The sequence below is a fragment of the Lathamus discolor genome, chromosome 3 (assembly GCF_037157495.1).
Source record: "Lathamus discolor isolate bLatDis1 chromosome 3, bLatDis1.hap1, whole genome shotgun sequence".
NCBI lineage: Eukaryota > Metazoa > Chordata > Aves > Psittaciformes > Psittacidae > Lathamus > Lathamus discolor.
Genome location: NC_088886.1, coordinates 57,730,097 through 57,755,962, shown reverse-complemented (window position 1 = coordinate 57,755,962; position 25,866 = coordinate 57,730,097). Strand labels below are relative to the sequence as shown.

Sequence of the window (25,866 nt, the reverse complement as noted above, 5' to 3'; positions counted from 1 at the left end):
TTCAGTTTTACCCTGGTCTGATCCTGTGGGCAAGGCTGTGGTTAAGAGGTGGAGTGCACTATGAGAACATAGACCACATAAACTGCTTTGATGTCGCTTGATGGGAATGCAGTTCATGTACTCTGCAATTGCTCCATAGTGTGAACAAAGCAGAGTGGGTTGGGACTGTTAGTTTTGCTTGAGAAGTACACCTGAGCCAAACCAGAGTGGCAGAATAGATGCACATTTTCATTCTTAGCTCTCTTTTACCAAAAGCTTCTGTTTTAATGATTTTATTACCTGGGTTGATGATTCTGCACTTAAAATAAAAAAAAAAAAAAAAACAACAACCCCCCCCCCCCCAAAACCCCCCACTTATACCAAGTATTTGATGAACTTAACATACAGTGAAATCACACTTACTTTGATTTGTTTAGTAAGGTGGGAACAGCTGAGAAATACAAAGCCTGTTTTGAATGTTCTATAGAATCACCGAATCGATTTGCTTGGCAGAATGTGACATGATGTCATCTACTTCAGCTAAATGTCAACCTTGTGAGGGATAGGGATGTTGTGTCTGAGATGTTGTGTACCAGTGAGTCTGAGTGAAACTGTGGGTGGCGAGCATCTGTCTCCGTACTTGCCATCCCCACTATGTAGAACCTCTCAAGCACTGTGTTGTCTCAATACCTCCTACCTCTGTCCAGTCACAATTCTCTCTGTTGAGACAGAACTTTAGTGAATTGTATGTGTCAATGGCTCAGCTGCACTAACTCCTTTTTCCAGCTAGCTTTCCTAGAACTTAGTCGAGGTAATGATTCTGTTTAGCCATAGGGCTACTGTCCGAAGGTGTCCTGCTGCTGTTTTAGAGGCTCCTATGGGAAGAGGCATGGTGATAGGAAGGAGCTGGTGGCCCTCTTGGAATGGGGACACTTAGGTTTGCCTTGTCTTTCATTATGGAGTTGCATTGCTGTCATATTCAGAGTGTGGTTACCAGGAGCTTTATTGACATTGCTAAGTACAGGAAATAGTCATGTACTGCCTAAAAATAAGTTTAGAGAAAACAACCATTCCTGTTGATTAACAATTTTACCCTACTCAAGGTACAGGGCATTTTTTATTGATCTGTGGGCTTCTGAAACCATTTCACACTGCTTAATTTGTTTGGTATTTTAATCATATCTTATGCTTTATGAATTGGTAGCTATCAAATTCTAGGAGCTTTTAGAGGGTACTAATATTTTTTTGTATGACAATAATATTTTTTCATATTATCACAACTGAATTGCAGCCTTTTCAAACCGTTAAGTTTGTAAAACATAGAAGCCACTTTGTCATTGCCAGTGACAGATGGAATGATAAATGCCAATCATTTGTTGGGAAACTGCTAAACAATACTTGCCTGTTGTTTACTGGGGATGAGAAATTGCACTGGGCAATTTGCAGTCTCTGCAGCAAGACACTATTGAGATAGCAAGAAAATGCAGCTGCCTGTGAAAAAGCTCCTCTTCTTTTTATTTTGCTAACACATTCATTGTAGTGCTTGAGTCACTTAGTGGGCTAATGTGTTCATTTTGAATTCATTGCCTACTCGTAGGCGCAATCCTCAAAATAGTCAATTCTCAATTACCTGGAAGGCCAACACTCTCCAAGAAAATGTAGGAGAATGTAATTTTCCAAACCAGAGCATTTTCTCTAATGATATTCTATAGAAAAAACAAACATACGTAATCTAGAGTCCTGTGTTGTGTTGCCAGAAAGTGAGCAGATGAAAAGGGCATAATAAGTCATGAAACCTCATTCAAGCAGCAGGTCATAATTTTTTTGTAACACTAAAGAGTGTGATAGAGAATGGGATTGACAGGATATACTGTGTTTCAGTTAACTGTTTCTCCAAGTTACTGTCTTCTGTTGGTAATGATCACTTAATATGTCACCTAGTATTGGTCAATAGGCAGAACAGTTCTGGGGCACACTTAAAATTTCACTCACAGGTTGTACCTAGAAGACTCCTTTTGCCTCTTTTGTGATGTTTTCCTCTGAACTACTGCATGTGTTGGAAAAGACTTCTTGCTTGAGTTCAGAATTACACCGAAACATCATTTTCCCCATATTATCTTTTGAGGATACTGAAAATATTTACACTATTTGCCACTTTCATAAAGTTCTGGAAAATATAAGCCTTCATGGACAGCAAAGACATAAGTGGAATATTGCTAAAGCTACTGTTTCAGGTATCAAGCAACAGTATGAACACTGTGGATTTGAAGATCTTTTCTGTAACTACATTAGTAACTTCTTTGTCCTTGGCTGTCTTACGATTCCTGTGAGCAAGGAAAATACTGTTTCATCTAAATCTTAGTTGGAGGGATAGCGCTGCATTTGGAGTTGTTCTAGGATGTGATGTGTCTTTGGTGATTTTATTTCCTTTTAGTGCAGAAACCAAATGAATAAGGCTATATTTTTAAGAAATCATCTTGGCTCCTGGAATGATGAGTCTGCTCTGCCCTGGGTATGCGATTCCTCTCTGAAGTCACTACAGGCCTCTCAAACTTGTTTTTGGGAAGGGCTTGGCTGCAATGCATTTGCTTAGTTTCAGCTGAATTTTGTTGAAGTTGAAATTCAGAGATTCAGGTGGATAGCTATGTGGATTAATTTCAGCGCTGAAGCTCCCTGATGTAGTTTTTCCATGATTTATCATCTTTGGAAGCATTGTATTTCAGTAACAGCTTCTCTTACTTGTTTCCAATCCATGTTTTCATTCATCTGTGTTTAAAACCACAAAAATGACTGTCTGCTCTCTTCTGCTATCAGTTGTTGCAAAGGAAACTTCTACATTTAGAACAGTAGAAGTCATGAACTATACAACTGTACAATGTGAGGTACCGCTGAGTATCCAGGTACTTGGTTTTCCTGTGATGCGGACATATTATCTATGTTGGTCTTTAAAGGAAAAAAAAAATCCAGATTGCATTATATTATTTCCCATAATGGGGAGAAACCCCACAAGTGCTATAATTCACAGCACTCAGGTTCTTCTCCATTTCCAGTATGCCTAAAGCTCTGTATGTCTCTGGATGGCACTCTTTACCTATGTTCCTACTGAAACAATTAGCTCCTGTAAACATCAGGCCTTGCTAAGTGATCATCCAAAATTCAAGAGCTCTTGGAAGCTCAAATCAAACAGAATTAAATGGAAAATGCTTACTATCAAGAAATTTGCATTAGAAGAAAACAAAATAGGTACAGGATAAGATTACAGTGTTATAATAATCAAGAGAAATCAGACATGGAGGAAAAGGTGGGAAATTATAAGAATTAGCATCAAACAAAAAGTGGAAAACAGCTGTTGAAAATAACTGGTTCAAATTTAGCTTGAGGAGCAAATTTTATAGTGACTGGCAAATCTTTACCTGCATCATCATATTTTAACGTTCAGTCTGTGATGAGAAACTGGTAATTACGCTACAGGCAAGGCAGCACTTACAAGGATGTTAATAGCCATGTAGCGATTCAAGCTTTGATTGCATTTTTGTATTAGAATGTTTTTTTCTGTAAAGGGGTGTTTTTTCACTTTGAAGACTTAAAATTGGTAAAGAGAAGCTGTGCTTAGCCTTTGACGAGTAAATACAAGCTATCGAAGTGTTAGTTTAGAATGACAGGCATTTGTTATGAATATAATGGGAAAACCTCATAGATTTTAGGCTAGTTTGAACTACTTTAGAGTCTGACACTTCGTTATAGAACTTCAGGAAGTATTAAGAAAATAGAAATCAGAAGAAGGTAGTGTCAGCAAGTACTGATTAATTGAAAAGCTAATATGGAAAATCTTGAGGGTGAATAACGTAAACTAAATGTTCATTTAAAAGTTCTAAGGCACAGGGGAAAAAAAAAGCCCAGTGGTGTGAAACCCAGATCCTATCGAAGTTTTGTCCTACGGTCTGATGGAAGCCATAAAGGCCCCTCAGGATGGATAGCAATACTATCATTTTTCTCTTCAGTACTTTTAAAAATTTGTCAAAATGCACTTTTAATTGGGCTTCAAATATCACCTTGGATATCTGTTGTTATTCACACATTAAAATTGCCATATTTGAGTCCCTACGTGGATTCACATCTTCCCGAGAGTTTATATAAAGCTGAAAGAATACAACAAATGAATGTGGGCTATAAACCTGGCAATGGAGTACCAGTTTACATCTCTAACTTTCCCATGCCTTTTTAAAACATATGTCCTGTGAAATGGAATTTTTCAGAAGATAGTGGTTTGAAGGCAGATAATGAGAGAAAGAAGAAATGTTAGGAAGAGTTTGCCAACTATGCAACTTCAGGTGATGGTATTCTTCCAAGAACTAAGACTAATGTAGTTCTGATAGCATGTTGATGTTCTCATTTCCTCTGGATATTTAAAGTTACCTAAAGTGCTGCCACCCAAGTTCATCAGGCATGAAGTCCATCCCATGAAGAGCTGATACAGTGTTCCAGAAGATTGTTTTCACCTGAGTACAGAAAAAATGGTCACCAAAAAAAAGGCCCTAGTTCAGCGGTTTGTACAGCAGCACCAATTTCATGATCTAATAATCTGAAGAGAGTATTGTACACTTGCGCTAGGCACCCTACATTAACTTCTCATTTTCTGTTTGATGCAAGCTGCAGTGTGGATGCTGTCTATCACCTTTCTAATGGGGTAAGACTGCAATACCTCATGTACTGATTTAGGTCCTGTGGCCCAATGGCAGGCTTGATTGTCCAGCATCTTACAAGTAGCCAAATAAAAACTGGTTTATTGCTTCTGGGCCTCAGTCGCTGATGCAGAATAGGAGAGTTGAGAAGGGTTGTTACCTTTTTAATAGCAGGAATGACTCTGAAAGCACTCTCACAAAAAATGTAGGGGAACATCCTGGGTATTTTAGATTCATGCTTTTATGATTCATTAACTTTTCCTTTGAAATCTTTCTCAAAGGAATAAAATAGGGGGGAAAGGGAGGGTGAACTAAAGGTAAAACCTAGCAGCTCACCTGAAAACAACAGCCATCAGTTTAAATCCTTTTCTTTGAGAAGGGAAAGGAATTTGTGGTGAATGGATGTGGAAAGCTTCAACTGCAATTATGCTGGAGGCATTCATCTCTCTATCTGGCTAGCCAGAAGTGAAACAGTACACTTAATTGTGGCTTACACCTTGTGGTTTTGAAGCCTTTGGAAAAAGGCATGAGAACCAAAGACTTCACAAAATACTAATTCTCTGTTCTGTATAGTAATTTTTAACTGTATCTTTCCCAATCTCAAGGTTGAAAGCTTGTGCTATAATTCATAAAAAATTTGCAAAAGATTTGCTAATTTTCTTATAAGCTGCTGACATTCTCATTAATGCTATGAAAAACCCACACTATCTCTGCTTCCAAATTCCAATTTAATTGCATAAAATAATGTCTTTAATGAAAGATCCAAAGCAGGTAACACAAAAGAAGGATAACAGTACTCTGTAATTCCTCCTGGCGCTGAAAAGGAAAATGCAAACCCCTATCAGGTGTTAGCTCATTGGCAAATACTAAAATAGAGTAATAATCTTATATTTTCATTCAAAGGAAAGCAATAAAAGGACTAATACAGACTTAGGCACTCCAATGTGGATTCCATCAGTTGATTACCTGAATAGTGCTGCTTTCTATATAATTTTGGAGATTTGACATACTGTTGTGCATAAAACCGTTATGTCTGTGAACAGGGAAGAGTACAATCTCCAACTAAAATTTGATGGAGAAGTTAGGTAGGTGGTATCTAATCAGCCTGGAAAGAATGTGGTTAGAAGATCCCTACTATTGAGAAAGTCTTGCATGGTTGTTAAAGAGAAGATGCTGTCAAGACTTGTTGTCACAGTTCATTCCAAAGCACATCCAGCAGCATGACGGTAACAGGAAGTTAGCTCAGATATGAATCATATCTGCTAGAGAATTACCATCTTCATTTTCTGCCAGACACAAGTCTTTTATACAAGGGTCCATCAAACGGCTATTTTGATGTGACTGGGAGATTAACTTAAAAACGAACATGTTTTTTGTGGTGATCTCTCACTTACAAAAACCTATCAAGGCTCATCATACATTTAAAACAAACACAGCTTTTGAAAGAACAATTAAAAGCCTGTGCATCTTATGGAGGCACAAAATAAGATTGATGTCTCTTGCAATTTAAGAGCATGACAGAAGCAGTAAGTTTAAAAGCAGAAGGTTTCAGCATTAAAGCTTCAGATCTCAGAGCTAGGGAGCTAGCTGCACATTTTCTGTTATACTGATTAGAAAATGTAGTGTTACATATTCTTTCAGAGTTCCAATCTGCATTTTTAAATAGGAGTTTGAATCCTATGCACAAATTGTAAGCGACAGTGCAATTGACTGTCAGCAGTATTAATTCCCAACATTATAGCTATTTGGCTTTGGTTGGATTCTTAATGTTAGTTAAACCAGTACAGTTTTTTTTCTCATCTTCCATGTGATTCTTCCTGCTGCAAAAGAGCCTTTTGTTTAAGAAACCTCCCAGATGACTACAGAACAGATGTATTTATTATTCAGATGTTTCATTTATTAAGAATAAATAATTTATTCTTATAAATTATTCTGTTTCTGTTTAATTAACACATTAGCAATTGTGGCATATATGGAAAGTAATGTTTGTATTTCTACTAATTTCTCAGGCTGTTTGTTTTATTCTACTTCGTAACTACCCTTCTCATTTATTAAAAGCTCCTGACCTAAATAAGTCTCAGGAGAAAATGCTTGCAAACTTCTAGCGAGGCAATGGAACCTGCCATAGCAAAAAGCTGTATCATTCCAGTTCAGGTCCTCTAATGTTCAAGGCAAGTTTAAACCCATGGAGCAAGAAAGCAAATAATCAGGAAGGCCCTAGGCCTAGTTCAGGCTTGTTGTACAGGAACACAAATGGCATCAGTGTTATTGCTGCTGCATTTAGCACACAGGAGCCCCAGTACTTTATATGACTAGCAAAACCAAATTTTACTTCCCTTCTATTGAAAAAGCATGTACTTATTTCTCGACATGGTGACTGCAATACCGGACTTATACATATCCTATTAAAATGCAGGCTCTATAACGCTGTCTTTTAAATCTATTTTATTCTTTAAAATGGCATACATGTTCATTTCCCTTTTGTTTTCCCAACAGGAAAACATAATGCTGTTTTCTTTGGTAATATATAAACTTCTAAACATAATCAAATCTAAATTCCTGTGGCTTATTTAGTTAGTTATTTTTAACTCTACATTAAGTTTTATGTTGTTTGAGTCATGGCTTTAGTCACCCAGTCAGATTACGTGCATCCCGCTTTTGGTGTTATGTGAACATATCCTAAAATAAAGCGATAAAGAGCAGTGAACCTTAGATCCTGACCGTATAATGAATGCTACAATGGGGTTTACTATGAGATCTGAAATACGTGTAGTTACATCTTTTGTATGGATGACAAAGTGCCCTTCATAATGTTGAAAATTACTCTTCTTTGACTACTTCTTTTAAAAAACAACTTAAGTGTCCAAAATAGCTAATGAAGTCTAATACCCTTAACAATAGAGTAATACCATTTTGTATCTGAATACTTCTTCTAAACTATCTCTCCTTTGTTAGTTAGAAAAACTAATATTCACCATGAGATAAATAACTTCTATTCAGAAAACAGAATCATAGAATCATAAAATAGAGTTGGAAAGGGCCTTAAGATCCAACCCCCCTGCCATGGGCAAGGACACCACACACTAAACCATGTTGCCCAAGGCTCTGTCCCAGCTAAATATCCTGATATATCGTGAGGTAGTATTGATCATGACCTTGTGGTTACTCAGATTTCTTCAGCAAACTCTTTTCTGTCAGGGTTAAATCCTCTCTTCCAGCAGTATCTTGGATCCACACTGGAGAAATTATGATAAAAATAGTCTACATCTCAGGATGAAAATGGATCTTTCTGATTGATTGCCTCTGATGCCAGGTCTATGTCAATAGTTTGCAGTGAATGCATTGCTATGACCTTTCCCCCCTTGTTTTAGAATTTCTATTTTACAAGACCAATAAAACATGTCAGGACGAGGTGGTGGTTCTAGACATGTGAATGAATGGGTCTCAGTCAGAGGTAATCCTTCAGCAATGTCCTGTTTGGGATTAAATAATACATTTCCCTACTGTAATGGTTGTGTTAAAATATAAATAAACAAAAAACTGAAAGATATACTCTAATTACACAGTGATTAGACAGAGAGAACAAAATACATGAAGGGTTTCCAACTTGCTTTCTTAAACCCTGGTAAAGGCTGTAGGAATTAATGGACACACCGGCTGAAAGCAGCATAAAATATAGGATTTAATGGCAGTTATTTACCTTAAACTTCTGCATATTGCCACATCATCATTATTGTTTGTAAATATTTCTATGCATCTGTATCCATCACTTGTATAAAACACCGCCAGAATGCTGCAGAACACCCAGGCTGTCATGTCAATAAACAAATACAGTCCAGGTGAAAAGGAGAACAGCTTTTGATTAAGGTACCAAAGCTGAAATCAGTTTTTGATTCTGACATCAATATAATGTTATCTGTCAGCAATGTTTCTTCATCTTTTGTACTTCAGCTCCCTGCCTGTGGAGTGGGATAACACTTGTCCCTTTTCATTTAAGTTCTTTCTTATTTATTTGGACTATAAGTTGGCTGAGAAGAAAGGTGTGTCTTTCTGTACAGCATTTACCTTGCAAACCTTCTTTCTAGGTTCCCCTGAATTATGTTGCTGTGTTTATATAGACTCTATTTCAATGTGTTAGTCCATAGGTCATATTTCTAAGTTTTCCAAAAGTGAGATGTTGTGTTATGGACTTCAGATGCTGCTTGCCACATATAATTTATTATTCCTTTTAAATTAGCAAATTAAAATCTATAGATTTAAAAGTTCCCTCTATGCCTTTGCAGTCTTGGTCACTCTAACTGCTGTCAGTGGGGATAATTTTGGCCAGGACCACATGGATTTAATGTAATTCCCATTCATGTTGATAGCTAAACCTCTCTGTGCTGTATTTAATACTTGCCTGCAGGTGATGGATGCTTGGGCACTCAGCACAGCAGTGCACCTCTAAGAACATCAGCTGCAGTGTACATGGCTGGTTTCACAAGACAGGTAGTGGTGTGCTCCCAGCTGGGTGTCAGGAACCGTGCTCAAGCCTTGTATCATATACTGAAAGAGCTTTTGAGCTCTTTGCAGGAAACCCTTAGTGTGTGTACATAGCAAATATTGCTTTGGAACATTTAACATTTAGGGATGGAGGATTTTCCTCCTGTCAAACAGAAGAGACTTAGAATAGTTCAATTTCTCATTAAAAAAATCTACTTCCGTAGAAAGGTGAGAAACAGCTGAATGCTGGCAAAATCTTTTTTCTATACGTAGTTTTCTGGTGTGCCAAATTATTTTGCTGCTGCTTTTCCCTATTTTTTCTATGTGCCTGTTCCATCCAGCTCACAATAGAGATGACAGGAAAGCAGATTCCATAACTAGATGAGCAGCCAAGAGTGTTAGGAGTTTGTCCCAACTGATACAGCTTGAATTATTTCTCTTTGTCTGGATGAAGTGGGGCAGTAAATGTGTATTTCCAGCCTCCTCCTTTAGCAGATCAAGTGTTACATGTTAGGTTTGGAAAAGGCTTGGGTTCCTGTCTCTGACCAATCCCACTTTTTCTGTGTGTGGTTGGAAGGAGGAGGAGGGAATTTTGCACTCCATCTGCTCAAAGTGATTTGCTCAATGAATCATGCTCCTAGCCATACATGTAAAGATAATAGAAAGGAATAATGGCAAAGCCTCAAACCCAAATGATTTTGTCCAGTCACTGCGATGTCTTCTGCATGTTACATGGGGTTATTTTTGTAGGATGGACCCCTGTCTTGCTCTCTGGTACTTAATATTCAGCTAACACTCCTGTCATTCTTCTAGAGTAGCCTGAGCTTGCCCCCTGTCAGAATGCCAACCCTCACAAAGTCAAGCAATGAACAAGCATTTCTCAGAGTTGGGATTCTGTTGTGAGGGCTTGCTTTCCAGAGTTAGGTGGCTTTGGTGAGCAGTTTATGGGATAGAGTATAAATAAGACAACAGCTGGAACAGGGAGGGGACTCTGCAGGACGTAGATTTCCTTGTAGCTCTCACAGCTTGCAAGTAGCTGGTATCTTACAGTTAGTACAGTTTAGAGTTCTCACAGTGAGTGTCCTAATCACAGTGAGTCACCTAATGGTCCTTTCCTTCCAGGATCTCTCAGATGTCCTGTGCAGGAGTCTCACTTGGACATCATTTCTGAGACCCTACCACACAGCTTTCCTTGCCTTCACAGCTGGATCCTAAGTCCCTCTGCTCTGCCCCAGCACAGTCTCCATCCCCAAGTTTTGAAGTCTTGTCTGTTGATTGTTCTCCATTTTACCAAAACCTTTGCAATTTCCCCCCTTCCTCCAACAAAATAACTTCATGTATTTTTCCCCTCTTTTCCCAGTCTTTCTTCCCACCTCAGGGCCCCAAGATTTCTTGTTTTTCCTCCAAATTTACTGAACTGTTACTTGATCTTCTCTGCCCTGTTCCTTCCTTGCAGCCACCACCCCTGTATCTCCCACACCCTGGCATCCTTTGCACCCTTCACCAAAGCCTTATTTTCACAGAATCACAGAATGGTTTGGGTTGGAAGGCATCATAAGGCTCATCTAGTTCTAACTTCTCCAGGCTGAACCAGCCCGGCTCTCTCAGCCTGTCTCCAGAGCAGAGCTGCTCCAGCCCTCGCAGCATCTCCGTGGCCTCGCCTGGACTCGCTCCAACAGCTCCATGTCCCTCTTGTGCTGTTGCCGCAGAGCTGGATCAGGACTGCAGGGGGGGTCTCACCAGAGCACAGTAGAGGGGGAGAACCCCGTCCCCTGCCCTGCTGCTCACTCTCTGGGGGTGCAGCACAGGGCACGCTCAAACCAGAGCGACCCTCCGCCCCTCTTCTCCCGCTGCCCGCCCGTCCCCACGTGCCCTTCCCGTGTTTCCCGCGCACCACGCACGGGTCCCCTCCCGGCCGCGCCCGCAGCGCCCCCTACCCCGCTCATGAATATGGATGTCTCCCCTCCCCGTGACGTCGCCGCGGTCCCAGGGTGGGGGCCGGAGCCGCCCCGGTGCTGGCAGTGAGGGCGCATGAGGCGGTGGCGGCGGCGGTAGCAGCAGCCTCCGCCCGCCTCGCCCCGCACACCGCTGCCGCCGGGAGCCGTGTTGCGCGCGGAGGGCCGGCGCCGCGGCGGGGATGCGGCGGCGCTGCTGCTGCTGGGGGCCGGCGGCGCCGCTGCTGCTGGCGCTGCTGCTGGGGCTGAGCAGCCCTCTCGCCGCCAAAGGCAGGTACCGCGGGCGGTGGCACCGGGACGGGCGGTGCACAACTGTTGGGGCGGTGGCTGCGGTGGTAGAGGTGGAGACTGTGGTCAGGCGCGGAGCGGGGTCTGGGGCGCTCCGTGTGGATAGCGCGTCGGGCGGGGGGTCTCCTGCTCAGCCGTGTTCGGTCAGAGAAGGCTGAGGGGAGCTGATGGCGGCTCTCAAGTTTGCGGGAGGCCGAGCCCCGGCGCGGGCTTCCGCAGGCTTCTGCCTGCTCCGTGGGGATGTTGAGGGGCTCCGGTCACCAGCCGGCTCCCAACAACGCGTTCCCGTTCCGAGCAGCTCCGCGCTGCCGGGTGTCGGGGTCATCTGCCTTTTGCATGGTGGTTTTCCCTTGGCGTTGTTTTAGGGTAGGTCTGACTCCCTCCCCCCAAGTTTTCAAACTCAGTTTTGAGATCTGTCTCAGTTTATATTATTGGAAAGCTTTGGTATTATTTTTACTTTTATGTGAGGCTTTATCTTTTATTTTACGTTTGTATCCGCTAAAGAGAGGGACGGGAAAACTTCAGCGTTTGTTTGCTTTTTATTTGTTTTCCTAGAAAAAACCCCCAAACTGCCCGAGTCCTAACTTTGAGAGGAAGGTGATTGTTCCCAGCAGACGTTGCCTTAGGTTAACCTGTGCGATGGGTACTGTAGGAAGTAGCTACAGGGAATTCGTTGCTACTTTTGTTCCTAACCCTGAGGTCCTGGTGGGGTTTCTTGTTTGTTTTCTGGGTGGATTAACTGTGTGATCTAACAAATGACATAGAACGTTTTGATGGAGGGGAGTTATTTTGCTTCTTTATGTATTTTAAGGTAATGATCTCTTTCATATGGATCTTTTCTTTAGAGAAAAGAATTTAGTTTCATGTCCTTAAATGTAGCAGGTAGTTCACCAGGCAAATCGGAGTTGTTTTATTGTTGGGCTCTCTGTGTTTGACCAGTGGAGGGCTGCAAAGAGCATTTTTGGATAACCGTAGCTGTCGCTTACCAGTATTTAAAGATAGACTTTTTAAGGGTGTTTTGTATTGGTAGAAGTGCTTTAAGTTTACACTTATTATTTTACATACCTTGCTTCATGTAATTAGATATCATCAGACGCTATAATTCATTAATAAATGAATTAACGTGTCTTGGCACTGTATGCAGTTGATACCCACTGTGCTTGCCTCTGGGGGCTGCCCAGTAGAGGCAAGAAGAAAGCGTTTATTTCACTAAACATCTGGTGTTGCTTTCTCCTTCTCTGTATATTTCTGTAGGATACAAATTTTAATTTGAAAGGATTTTCTTAGGTACCTCGCACAACTGAGAAGCTGGTACTGTAACCTTAAACTTGACTTAAAGCTTGAAGGTGGGTGCATTCTGGTTGGAGGTGAAGGTAGGATGTTGTGTGTACAAAGCATCTCTGGTGCTTTTAAGAATTTTGTGGTAGTGAGTAGCAAAGACAATCTAAGGTAATGATTTTGAATCTCATCGACTTTGCTGTGATCTGCTGCTCCTTGTTTTAAAACCAAAATCACTCCTTCCCCTTTCCCACCTGTTTTGAGGATGGGGGAGAAGACTCCAGAAACAGTCATGGTTCTCACCATTCACTCAGTAGAAAATAACAATTAATTACACAAAATATCTGGAGGCTCTAAAATTGTTAATTCTCCATAAAATGAAAAAAAAAAAAACCAAGGCTCTTTAAAGTCTTTCACAGAAAAACAAATATTAGCGGTAATGTCAGAATACTTAGTAGGTGGTCAGTTACAGAACTTAATCTGGGTATTAAATATTCATATGCAATTTGTGGCTTTGTTAGCTTTCAAGCAAGTTGTTGACCCTGGGATCTTTATTATAGATTCCAATAAAATCACCATTTGGGACAGAAAAATGGTTTCTTTAAAGTATTTCCAGACAGCTCAGGTCAATAAGACGCTTTCTGGATTATTGGAATTGCATTAATGATGTCTGGAAATTGTGTGGACAGTCTCTTAGGGTCTTCTGTTATGTAAAACAGAATATACTGAAGGGTAAGATAACCCTTTTTTTTCCCCTGCAGGCAGGGAGAAATACTACCTGCAGCATTTTACTTTCTGTTTCTTCACAAATCTATGCATAAGACTGATCTCTTCAATTATTTATTACGTTATTTGAGTATATACCACTGAATTACTTGGTGAAGCCCTAAAAAGGTTGCCATCCCCAAATTCCTTGTGAGACCCAATTAGTTCAAGTCTGAATGTATTTGAACTTCATCATTAACATAAATATAATTTTAATCTTAATTTTTAAGAAGAACTGAAAGCATCACAATGATCTGAAAAACTAAGAATATTTGATTTCAGTTATTTTAATTAGATAGGCAAAACTTGAAGTCTTAGTCATTCAGGACATTTCCAAATCAGTGGAACATTCAGTCCCGCTTGGCAAGTCTGTTATGTGAATACATCTGATATGACTATCAGCAGTAGAAAAAATAACTAACCTAAGGAGGCAGAGACAGCATATTGTGAGTATAAGAAAGCCTGGGGGAAAGAAATGGAAGGAAAATATCTGAGAACATGCTAGACAGATCGCAGTGTCTGAATTCTTCTGTGGTTCCTTGTGATTTTTTTTTCCATGGTAAATAATAATAAAATACTTTTCTGTATCAGTTCAAAGGAGACAGATGAAAAAATAAAAACCTTCTTTTCATCCTCATCCAAAATATATGGGAAGTAATGTTTGGCACACTGCTTAGGTCGGAAGATGGGGGTTGAAGCAATTTTGGATTCTGCTGCTGGTGCTTTATGTAGCTCACTAAGAAACCCTGAAGAAGACATATAAATGGCTTCATATTTCATTTTCTCATCAATAAATGGAGGTAGGAATATTCCTCTTCAGGAATATGCCTTTGTAAGTTTTTTGATGGAAAAGTAATTCATGGAAACTGACTCTTCTCTCTCATGGACTAAAGATTTGTCTGATTAAAAAGTTTGGGTGCCAAGGTAAAGAAATGATTCAGAGGTCTTAAAAGGCAAAAGTTGGAATATTTGCTAACTGGTTTAGTATTCTTTTAGCACGGAAGATTGACAACTATATGTAAGTTGTCATTACAGTGCTAGAGAATATTTTCCAGCCATAAATGTGTTGTTACCAATTTGAATTGTATTATTTGGAAGGCTACCAAAGCTGGGAAAACTAAGTGCTTAAGAGCGTTTTAGTGCTTAATTCTAAGGAAAGAGTGTGCCACTAAAAGAACATCCTGGAAGGCACACCCTTTGTCACCAGACATGGAGTGGTGTGCGAGAGCATCGTAAAGTAAAGAGTTTTGGGGTTAATTTTTGCCTGGAAGTGACAGTCATCCAAGTTCAAAGGCAGTATCTGTATCTATATAGACATTCTCATGGCCAGATTGCAACTTGAAATTGGCCTTTGTTTTCTTTTTCCTCATATTAAAACTTTAGAGAAGTGTGTGAAAACTGATTAGAAGCTCTCAGAGGCTCTGTCACCTTGTTCTGATGATTTAACTGGAAGAATCTGTTGATGATGCAGTACTCATGTGCATCTATTAGGCATTAAAAAAGCAGAACGCACATTGCTAGCTTTATGTAGTTATAGCTTGGTGTGTGTATGAAACAGATGTTTTTCCTAGGGCCCTTGAAAATGAAGATTCATGGTGGTATTATTTATTATCTGATGAAAATGTTAGAGGGTAAATTTTCTCTTGTACTTCTTGCATATCAGATTTTCTGTCTGATTGACATGCAAAGTTTTGGGAAAGTAACTTCAAAGGTATAATTCCAACTTCAGATATGTTGCCTTTCCTCCCTTTGTACATATGTTCTTGGCCTCCTTTTGGTCCTCATTTGGCTTGGTTGCCTCAAAGTGGTTTGTTTCCATTTCTTTTGTGTCCAAGAAGGTTGTATTAGAAGGCGGCAAATCGCTTGCCTGGCTCCTATAGAGTGTCTGAGTGGTGTAGCTAGCACTTCATTTATTGTGGAGTGCTTCCCTGGTGTGAAATAAGTAATGGAAAAATGAAAGCAAAAATGCATTGTTTCTATAGTAAGCTAATTGCTGGTGTCAAGTGTAGTCCCCTGTAGTCTATAGGCCTGTTTTTGCAAATATGGCAAATAATCAAGTCCTAATAGTCAAAACATGTTTAATGTTACTTCATGTTGTGTAAGTGTAAGTTTAAAAGACAAATTTTAAACCCCAGCAGCAGTGAGGTTTGGCCTCGCTCAAATTTACAGTTTCTGGAAAGAACCATAAACCAAGCGTTGCTCTTCTTAGAGAATTTTTTCTCCCTCTGGTATCCTTAGAAAAGAGCAGTCTAGAAATAACAGGTAGGGGATACATACAAAGGGATCTTTGACTGACTTCTGCCTTTCCCAGCAATTGTTCTCAAATGGCAGCTTCTCAATCTCTCAAATATCTTACATTTATTAAACAGGGAAAAAGTAATCTAGACTGCAGACTGGAAGCCTTATTTCAGTGCAGCTGCTGCTGCTGTTCCTCTTGGGGATATTCCCATTTATGTGGTGTTCTAAATGAACCCCTTCTGTCCTCTGAAGGGATAGTGTTTGACAGCTGTGTAAAGTAGTAAAACTGAATGATAACCTGACAATAGGTGCTTGAATCAACCATATAGGCTGTTCACATCTTTGATACCAACATCAGGCAACTTTATTTCAGCTCTATTGGTTTTCTGTGGCAAGGTTTTGGTAGTGGGGGAGCTACAGGGGTGACTGTGAGAAGCTCCTAGAATTCCCTTATGTCCAGTGGAGCCAGTGTCAGCTGGCTCCAAGATAGACCAACTGCTGGCCAAGGCTGAGACAGTCAGGGATGGTCCCAGCACATTTAAGAATGGGTGGGAGGAACTGCAGCAGAGCAGCAGCCAGAGAGAAGAGTGAGAATGTGTGAGAGAAATATCCCTGCAGACCCCCAGGTTAGTGAGGAAGGAGGGAGAAGGCATTCCTGATGGCAGAGCAGAGATTCCCCTGCAGCCTGTGGAGGTCCACGGAGGAGCAGATAGCCGTGGAGGTTAATGGTGGAGTAGACACCCACCTGGCAGCCTGTGGAAGTTAATGGTGGAGTAGATATCCACCTGCAGCCTGTGGAGGTTAATGGTGGAGCAGATATTCACTGTAGCCTGTGGAGATTAATAGTGGAGCAGACATCCACCTGCAGCTCATGAAGGAGCAGATGTTCACCTGCAGCTCATGGAGGAGCAATATTCACCTGCAGCTCATGGAGGAGCAATATTCACCTGCAGCTCATGGAGGAGCAATATTCACCTGCAGCTCATGGAGGAGCAATATTCACCTGCAGCTCATGGAGGAGCAATATTCACCTGCAGCTCATGGAGGAGCAGATATTCACCTGCAGCTCATGGAAGTTAATGGTGGAGCAGATGTCCACTTGCAATGATGGAGGTTAATGGTGGTCTTACCCAACCTACTGCTGGAGGCTGGGAGGCTATCCAGGAGCATACTTGTATGTGTATCCTTCTCTTCTGGGGATGCTTATAGTTGGCTGGTGTTGAAGACAGTGATACTAGCTTCAAGTGTCCCTCGTTCTCCTGTAGGAGGACTATTCCTGTGGTCTTCACTAGACAGCCCAGTAAATGTGGGGGGTTGTGATTTAGAAGATTGGCTTACTCACTGAACACCAATTTTGGTTTTTTGTATGGGTTTTATGATGAATTTTAAGGAACAAGGCTGTGTGGAGACCTCATAGCAGCCTTCCAGTACCTGAAGGGGGCCTATAGGGATGCTGGGGAGGGTCTCTTCGTCAGGGACTGTAGTGACAGGACAAGGGGTAACGGGTTCAAACTTAAACAGGGGAAGTTTAGATTGGATATAAGGAGGAAATTCTTTCCTGTTAGGGTGGTGAGGCACTGGAATCGGTTGCCCAGGGGGGTTGTGAGTGTTCCATCCCTGGCAGTGTTCAAGGCCAGGTTGGATGAAGCTTTGGGTGGGATGGTTTAGTGTGAGGTGTCCCTGCCTGTGGCAGGGGGGTTGGAACTGGATGATCTTGAGGTCCTTTCCAACCCTAACTATTCTATGATTCTATGATTATTTAATACTTCCACAATGCAGGTTTGAAGTAGCACACTGGCAAACCCATATTAAACACTCCTTTGGTGCCTTTGATAACTGCAGCTGAGGTAGAGAGGAGGGTGAGCAGGAATTTAGAATTTGAGTCTGTTTAACTTCAGAATCAGAACATGTGAACCTTGTTGACAAAGTGTAAGTCAAAGTAATAAGTGTAAAAAGAGAAGGCAGTTGGAGAAGAGCTAGGAGTGGAAAAAAAGAAGCCTAATGTCCAACTTGAAAAAAGGCTTTTTTATTATTAAAAAGCCCCAAATATGCTCTGACTGAAGGTAAAGTTTGTGGTTTCATCCTGTTGGACTTTTGTCTGAGTTAGTATGTTGTGATGATGCAAAAATAGAAGAGTTGTCATGATTTGGAAATAGTGTTTGTAAAACTAGGAGGAATTTTGCAGGAGACACTTGTGGCATGATTTAAAGAGTTGTTAAATCTTCAACTGTATGTAGAGGCAGGGTTACTTGTCTGTCACTTTATAGTGTAATATATAAAACGCTTTCTGCAGCATTATACACTTCCCTTTATGCTAAGTTACTTCTTGCAGAACAGCGTAACAGGACGTCTGGTGTAGGATTTATGTAGTGCTCAGAAAATGTGTATAGAAAAGCATGCATATATGTATACTCTATATTTACTTCAAACAGATTTAATTTTGTATGCATACATATGTGCCCACATACTTAACTGCGGGGTATAAGCAATGATACAAATCTGAAAGGAAACTTCACAATCCGTTTTGCTTTCCACACCTCATGAGGTTGCAATGTAAGGTTGGAGAGTGCCCAAATTCTAGAAATCCAGAATACTTGCTGAGTAGGCTTTGATGCAGTCACTTCTTCGGAGTAAACCCAACTGTTGCAAGAAACTAAGCCTTCGTTTCCATGTTGGTTACGTCTTTGGGAACTCTCCTCACGTAATCTGGCTTCCTCTGAATGGCTGTGGAACTGTAGAGTGTTTGGTGTTAAAATACCCTGATTGATATAAAATTAAACATGCTAACGTCTATACCCAGTTGGCCAGAATTGTGCACATTCGCTGTGGGGCTTTGAGCTGACATCTACAGGACGCTTGCAGTGCTGTAGTGTTTTGTTCTCTTTAATGAACTGCAAATTTACTATATGGACTAGATTAATGAAGGCAATTTAATTATTTTAAGTGTTTAAGTGTAGATTTCTCAAGTGTACTTTAGAGTTCGCTCTAAATGACTTCTTTTTTTGTGGTATGTATTCCAATAAAAATTAATACTATGACTGCTTATATCTCTTGAGTAAGAGAGCACATTATAAAGAGTTAGTTGTTAAAACATTATGTATTATGGCATCAAAACTACAAGTGAATTGTCAATAAAATCAGCATAAATGCTCTAGTCAGAAAAACATGGTTATTTATAATATGGATATGTAAAATATAGATATGTATCTCTACATCAGTTAATTTAACAGCTGTTATTCTAAACTGACATTAAAAAAATAATCAGTGTTTAAACCACACTGAATCTAAATGGGATTTACGTCTTCCCTCCTCCCCCCCCCCCCCCCCGAAATCCTGCTTAATGTGGGAGGTAGGTGATTCTTAAGATCTGTCTTTTAAGAAAATGCTCAGATTTATGTAACGATCCTTTATGTTCTGTTATGTGGTGATGAAATAACTCTGCTTTTGGCTTTTTGGTGTAGTTGGGGTCTTTATGAGAGGTTCTAGCTTGACAGCAATGAAAAAGACTGTATAAAATGGTTTAGTTTTTTGGGGCCCTTATGGGACTGAGTATCCTGAAGATCATTCAGCTAGAGTGCAAGTTGACCAGTGTATCATTTAACACAATTGGGCTATGAAAGAGGATTTTGCCTATTATCTAAAGTGTTTGTTTTTGGAAGTGGGTCTAAGAAGCTTATGTGCTGAATTATAATTCATTTCAATGTGACTTCTTTCTGTATTGATTTTAAGGATGGTTCTGCATGGAATTGCAGTTTCCTAGCAGTTAATGCTGTTATTTAGATGTTTGGTCTTTGTATGTGAAATCTTGACCCTCATTAAATCAGTGCCAGATTTACAGTGTATCTCAGTGGAATCGGGGTTTCATCCTTTGTGTGTTTCAGTATAAATGCAAGCAGTTCTTTCAAAGCTTTTAATGTTCTTTGGCTAATAGTTGCCTTTAACCAAAAGGGGAATATTTGATTTAATCCCTTTCACCTTATGGCTTCCTGGTCTAACTGCTTTCATTGTGTTAATGGAATAATTCTTTTTCTGTAGCTTTTTTTTTTTTTTGTCTGGTTGGTTGGTGTTTTTCCTCCTTTTCAAAGTGCTTTTCATTCAATTTAAAACTATTAAGTGAAGTGTTGACGAGGTTGGCCCTCCTACAGATTTAAGTATGGTAATTCATCACTAGGTTGCCTTTAAAAATACCTGTAATGAAGTCGTCTGTTTTCCTCATTTCCTTATTGACTGTCTTCTATCCAGTCCCCATGATTCCTGTCTATTATTAGTTAAATACTGTGAGTATAGTAAAGACAAACAATGCTGCAGTTTCCCAAGGTTTTGATAGTGCTTGTTTTGTCAAACTGTTTTTTTGTTGCTGTTTTAAGTCAGACTAATCACTTGAAGGTGTGGGTCCCACATATGGGTAGTACTTGTCTGCTTTTCTAATACCAATTATTAAAAATAACATTTTACTTACCTTACTGTTACTTTCCTATACGTATCTCAGGACAATAAAAATGAACAGCTTTATTTAATTTCAAGAAAATTGCCATCAAATGTAAATATTAAGATTTTGCTGTTTTCTGATCAGTATTCAGCCATCACTCATTTGCTATCAGGTTAGAGTAAGTAAAATAGGACAGAAATTGGACTCTACTGATTTTGAGGCTAATTTAGTTTTGCTTTCTGACTTCAGTAGATTCTCCTATCACACTACATGTGTGTGTATGCATTTATATATGTGCTGCATACGTGTCTGACCATTATCAGCTTAAAAAATTTAATGACTTGTGACATTTTTATTGACTTTTACAGTATTCCTCTCCACACCCCTCACCCCCTACCTCCCCCTGAAAAAAACTCAGCTTCTGAAATTAAGAGACTAAGGAAATGTCACATTTCATTCCTTAAAATATGATAAACCCTACTTGTAACATGAAGGAGTAATGGAAACGTAGTGCAGGTGTCTCCCAAGAGCTTACCAAACACAAATGAAGTGATGAGCATTTCCCTCATAGCTTTGTGGGTTGTTTTTTATACTTAAACCTGATTGTTTGGATGACTGTAGCTGGCAAACATCACTCACCTTGTCTATCCTGGTTGCAAAATTGCAGTTATTTGGTGAATTTCTTGGTTATGAGCTTGGAAAATATGGGTTGGTGAAAGTTAAAATTGTCTGTGAGTGCTCTCTCATGGTTTTCTGTCTGGTAGACATTGCTGGTGTCTAAAATATGTTTTGGACTTAGTTTCACAAAGGCTACTAGCAGAGGTTGATGTACGCCAGAATGTATTGGCAGTAGTAGAATTATAGAAGGGTTTGGGTTGGAAAGGACCTTAAGATCATCTAGTTCCAGCCCCCTGCCATGGGCAGAGATGCCTCGCACTAGACCATTTCACCCAGGCCTCTGTCCAACCTGGACTTGAACACTGCAAGGAATGGAGCATTTACCACTTCTTGTGGCAACCTGTTCCAGTGCCTCACCACCTTCACAGTAAAGAACTTCTTCCTTATATCCAGTCTAAACTTCCCCTGTTTAAGTTATAATCTGTTACCCAGTGTCATATTGCTACGGTCCCTAATGAAGAGAGGATTTAAGGTATTTCTGAAGAAACTGGGTGGCAGTGATGTTTGAAGGGCTTTTTTCTTCTTTTTCCTTTGAGTACTACTTAAAAATTCCTGAACTAGAGTAAAACAGATGGTCTTTGCCATTGTTGTCAGTCTTTGGAAGAAAAAAAGGAACTTTTAAGAACTTAGTTAACAAATTTTAAATTCATGTTGAGAAATAAAACCTTGAAAGATTGAAATCAGTGTGATTTATGCTAAGCTGCTTTAGAAAGTCTGCATGATGATAGTGGATATAAATCTAGCTAAGGTAGACTCATAAACTGTAGATTTGGTGTCATAAATGGAAACTGTAATTGTTTGGATTCTGTAATTGGCTTCCATCTTTTTCTTCCTGGAAAACAGGGTAAACACTGTGGAGGTACAGAACGGAAAGATCAGAGTCCTGTTATTTAACCCTGTTGCTGAAGTGAAAGGTACAAGATGAGACATGTTGTCCTTAATGAAATAATTTAAAGAGTGATATTTCTTCAAAGCTTATTTTGGGCAACTAATTCCTTTTTTTCTTTGCAGTCCTTCTTTAACTGTGGCCTTTGGCACTGTGGGGTCTGTGGACCATTTACAATGACTGCAAAACGTAATCCAGAAAAACAAGTCTATTTTCAGTAGGCTTGTGTTACCATTCAGCTGTCCATCTCCAAATGTGTAGAGATCCACAAATCAAAAAGTATTGGAGCCACTTGTGAAGATGAGCAAAGATAGCAGAGAGAGATTTTTTTTTTTTGGTGGAGAGAACACGACCTCAGAAAGTATCAGTCTTTTAGTTGGATATGGGACTGTTTCTAATAAAACAAGTTTTTTTATTAGAATTTAATATATATTTATATTATTATAAATGAGTATGTCGATTTGAATATAAAATAAAAATTCTTACAGGATTCAAAATGTCCTAATTACTAAATAATAGCCACTTCAAAGTAATTTGTAGCTTGCGAACTTTGATTGCTTGAGTAGGGCTGGGCATCGGTCATTGGATGGTGCACAACTGTATTGTACATCACTTTGGTTTCTTTAGTTTTATTTCTCTCTCATCCTTTTTACCTCTCTTTTCATTATTATTATTATTATGGTAATATTTTATTTCTATTATTAAACTGTTCTTATCTCAATGCATGGGTTTTACTTTTTTCTGATTCTCCTCCCACTAAGGTGCTAGGGGAGTGGAACCAAGTGGCTATGTGGTACTTAGTTGCCTGCTGTGATTAAACCGTGACAGTCTCAAAGTGCATATATTTGTTAAATTATAGTGGAATTTACTAGGGGATAAATATTAAAATGCCTATATAATTTCTTAAATTCTCCTTTTGAACATGAGATGAGATAAATCTATGCATAGTGAGCTTAACTTTCTTTGGAAATATTTCAAACTGAACGCTATAAATGCTTTCTGTACAGAGTAAGGCTGTGTATGAGCAAGTCTTTCACAGTAGCCATTCCAAATACATCTTACTTTGTACAACAGAGAACATTTAGTTACAGCAAGTTAAACAGAGGAGTTAAATAAGCTTGGTATTTCAAGAAGCTGGTGCTAGCAGTTCAATGTGTCAAGTTCCTAAGGTTCCAGTGCTTCCAGCACTAGGGACCACAACAGTCAGAAAGGGGCTGGGAGCCTTGGTGTTCAGGAGCTCAGTCTCCAAAGAGTTCAGGTTGATGGGAAGCCATTGAAATTCTGTAACCTTTCGTGCACCTAGCCTTGACTGTATTTCAAGAAGTGGTTCTCATAGAGGCCACAAATCCTAAAAATAAATGAGGACTGGGCAATAAGGTGTGTTTTGGAAATTTAATTATACACAAGCTTCTGTTTGTTGGAAGCTAATAAAACCCAATGTATCTCTGCAAGACTTAGCAATATTGGCAGATTAGTGGATTTAGTGAAACCTTGAGAATAGCTGAGGGGTAAACTAGGACATAGAAAGAAAATTAATGTTAGTTTGTCTTTAAGTTTACCTTGTTCTTTTCTGAAATACCTTCCGCAAAGTGCTGACTGTAGCATTATTGTAAAGGATTTTTGAGGTTTTTGAGTTAATCCTCAAAAAATGGTTCTTGGATATCTTTTTCCAGATCTTTTCTGACCCAGTTCTTTTAGGCTGACTCCACATCGGAGATTTAACCAATATTCCACATGAGCAATTACTCTGATATAAATTACAGTCATTCCAGAGTATAGTTTTGACCTTTTAACTTTTCTGCTGCAATGAGTATAATGACTGTGTTGAGCAAAGGAGGAAATTGAAGGCCAAATCTACAGGGAGTTGAGTCGCCTGGGACCTGGAGAGCACTGGCTCTAATCTGTGTAAAGGGAGTTGTCAGCAGTCTTTCTGTGTGAGTAATGTGCAGCTCTCTTAGCTATTGTTGCATGTACAGTAGGAGAAATTAGATGATGTGGAGGGGAGGCAAGCAAGGAAATGCATAGTAGGAATTTTGACAGCAGTGCTAGTGGGCTGTTACTTGTGGTACAGGGAGAAAGGGGATAGGAGCATGTGGGGCATCATATTCTACTCTTGCCTCCTTCTTTGCATCCTGAGAGATGTCATAGTACCTTGTAAGTCTCCAAATGCTCTGTAACTTTGAACTGAAGGAGTTGGCAGTTGCGGAAAACCAAAGTTCTTTCTGGTTGGCTTGTCATAGTTTGGCTGGTTTCATGTTTGTTATTAAAAATTAAATCTCAGATCACAGATCTCAATGTGAAATTTAGGAAGAACTTCCTAAACTGGGCAGTATTTTTCTGATAATCATCAGCTCCTGACTGCAGTATCTTAGGGTTAACTTGATGTTGCCAATGAATTGCTGCATATAGTATGTTTACCAAGCACCATGTGTTAGTGTTTCAAAAGCATCTAGGTATCAAAATTTTCTCTTTAAAACTGTGGGAATTGTTCCTGAGTGTATATGTGTACCTTTGTAGAACTAGATGAAATTCCAGTCAAGTTCTTTTTTCTTCCTTTTTCTCTCCTTTACAGTAAGGGCAAATAGACTTCCCCCCCCCCCCCTACTTCTTAGGGTATTAACTTTTATTTGCGATAATACTTCTGAAGTGCTTTATTTGCATAACAGATCACTAGAATGCAGTATTGATTGCTATTCATGAGTACCAACATTTACTGAATAGCTTGGAAAGCTAATTAAAACTTATAATTGACTTAATTCCTCTTTCTCTAGTTAATGTTTCTCTTCCCTGTCAAATTGTGAAGTTGGCTTTTGTCTTCAGTTTTTAAAAATAACTTGCCTTGTGCACATCAAGAGAACATTGCAGCCTCTGTGAACTGTTCACATGTAGAGTCAGGGGAGGTGGGCTGAAGTCTCCTGGGGCTGGTTTATATATACCCTCTCTGTAAGTCAGGCAAGTGTCATGGGAGTGTTTGCATATTTCATGGCTTCCTGAGGTTTAGAGAGTAAAACTTTAGGTTTAAAATTTTAGAAAATAAGAAAAGAACAAAGGAGTTGGTTTCTTTACAAATTTTACCTCTACATGATGCAAGATTATAAATCTGGTCATAAAACCTCTGTTGATCAAATTTCTACCATGGCCAAGTAACATTCTTGCTAGTGGAAAGTGTATTTATTGCATTATTTTTTACCACCCTTTAGCAAATACATTCTAATGTGCAGTAGTAGATAACCAGTATGATGATCCTGTCCCTGGTTTAAGAAATCTTTGAGATGAATATTGTTTGAGGCTGCGACTGTGTGCTAGAAAGTACAGCTCTGTGCCTGTCCTGGGCTCAGATTTGTCCTGTGCTTCTGGAAAAGGCTGTTTAGCCTATCTCGTCCTTTCAGTCAGGGATAAAATCCTTGACTCGGAAGTTCAGTGAAACTAAGCAGTAAAGCGTTTTGCACAGAAGATCATTGTTGTCATTCCTAACTCATCCCAGTGAACTTCTGATTTCAGCCGAACAACATTAATTACTACCAGCAGTTGGCAAGAATATTAAAATTAAGTGGGATTTCTGAAAATAGTTTTTGCAGAAGAAAAATTGTATCATTAAAAGACAAAAAAGACAATGTTTAATGCTGTGAGCTTAACGTGCTGTTTGATGGACAAGGTGGTTTCTCAGCATGGTGCTCCCCCGTCTGAGAATGCAGCTGATAACAGGACAAAATTCACTTCATGCGTTTTTGTGCTGTTTTTTGTGTTATAACTCACAAACCTCTCAAAACATGTTGCACCAGCAACTGAGGGAAATTACTCAGTTCAAGGCTTAGGCTTACTAAAGGTGTGTATATTGCCGATGAGAATTTAAATGTTTTTGTGAAATCTTTGATTAAAAACTCTACCCTGAGAAAGGATTTTCATGCTCTTTCTAAATACATTTGAAAGAGCAACTCATGAAAGTGTTTGCCTTTTTAAGTTGACTTCTCGAAATGTGTAAAGATATTGTGTATACATATCTCATATTACTTCTATGTATGTACATATCCTGCATATTCTGAATACAACCAGTCTGTGATTTGATGATAAAGTTGATTTATCTAATGACCTCAAGAAAAGGGTGTACGTAACTTGCGCCCGCTACCAGACTAGAGAGCATGCGAGCTCTGTACACAAGTGTTCGGGTGGTTAATAGTACTGGTTGCAGCCTTGTGGCAGCGGTCT

At 39.6% G+C, this 25,866-nt stretch overlaps 1 protein-coding gene across 3 annotated transcripts in view; it reads left to right on the top strand.

Moving 5' to 3' along the window:
- The window catches only part of CLSTN2 (calsyntenin 2), a 385,524-nt gene that overhangs the window by 38,935 nt on the left and 320,723 nt on the right, over positions 1-25,866 (top strand). The window contains exon 1 of one of the 3 annotated variants that reach the window (XM_065675428.1): positions 11,183-11,368. The exons of 1 other annotated variant lie outside the window; for it this stretch is intronic. In XM_065675428.1, the coding sequence (XP_065531500.1) occupies positions 11,281-11,368 (88 nt within the window). In that variant the 5' untranslated portion in view covers positions 11,183-11,280. Of the gene's footprint in view, positions 1-11,182; positions 11,369-16,742; positions 16,842-25,866 lie in introns of those variants that run through there. One more of the 3 variants, XM_065675429.1, reaches the window with a different exon arrangement.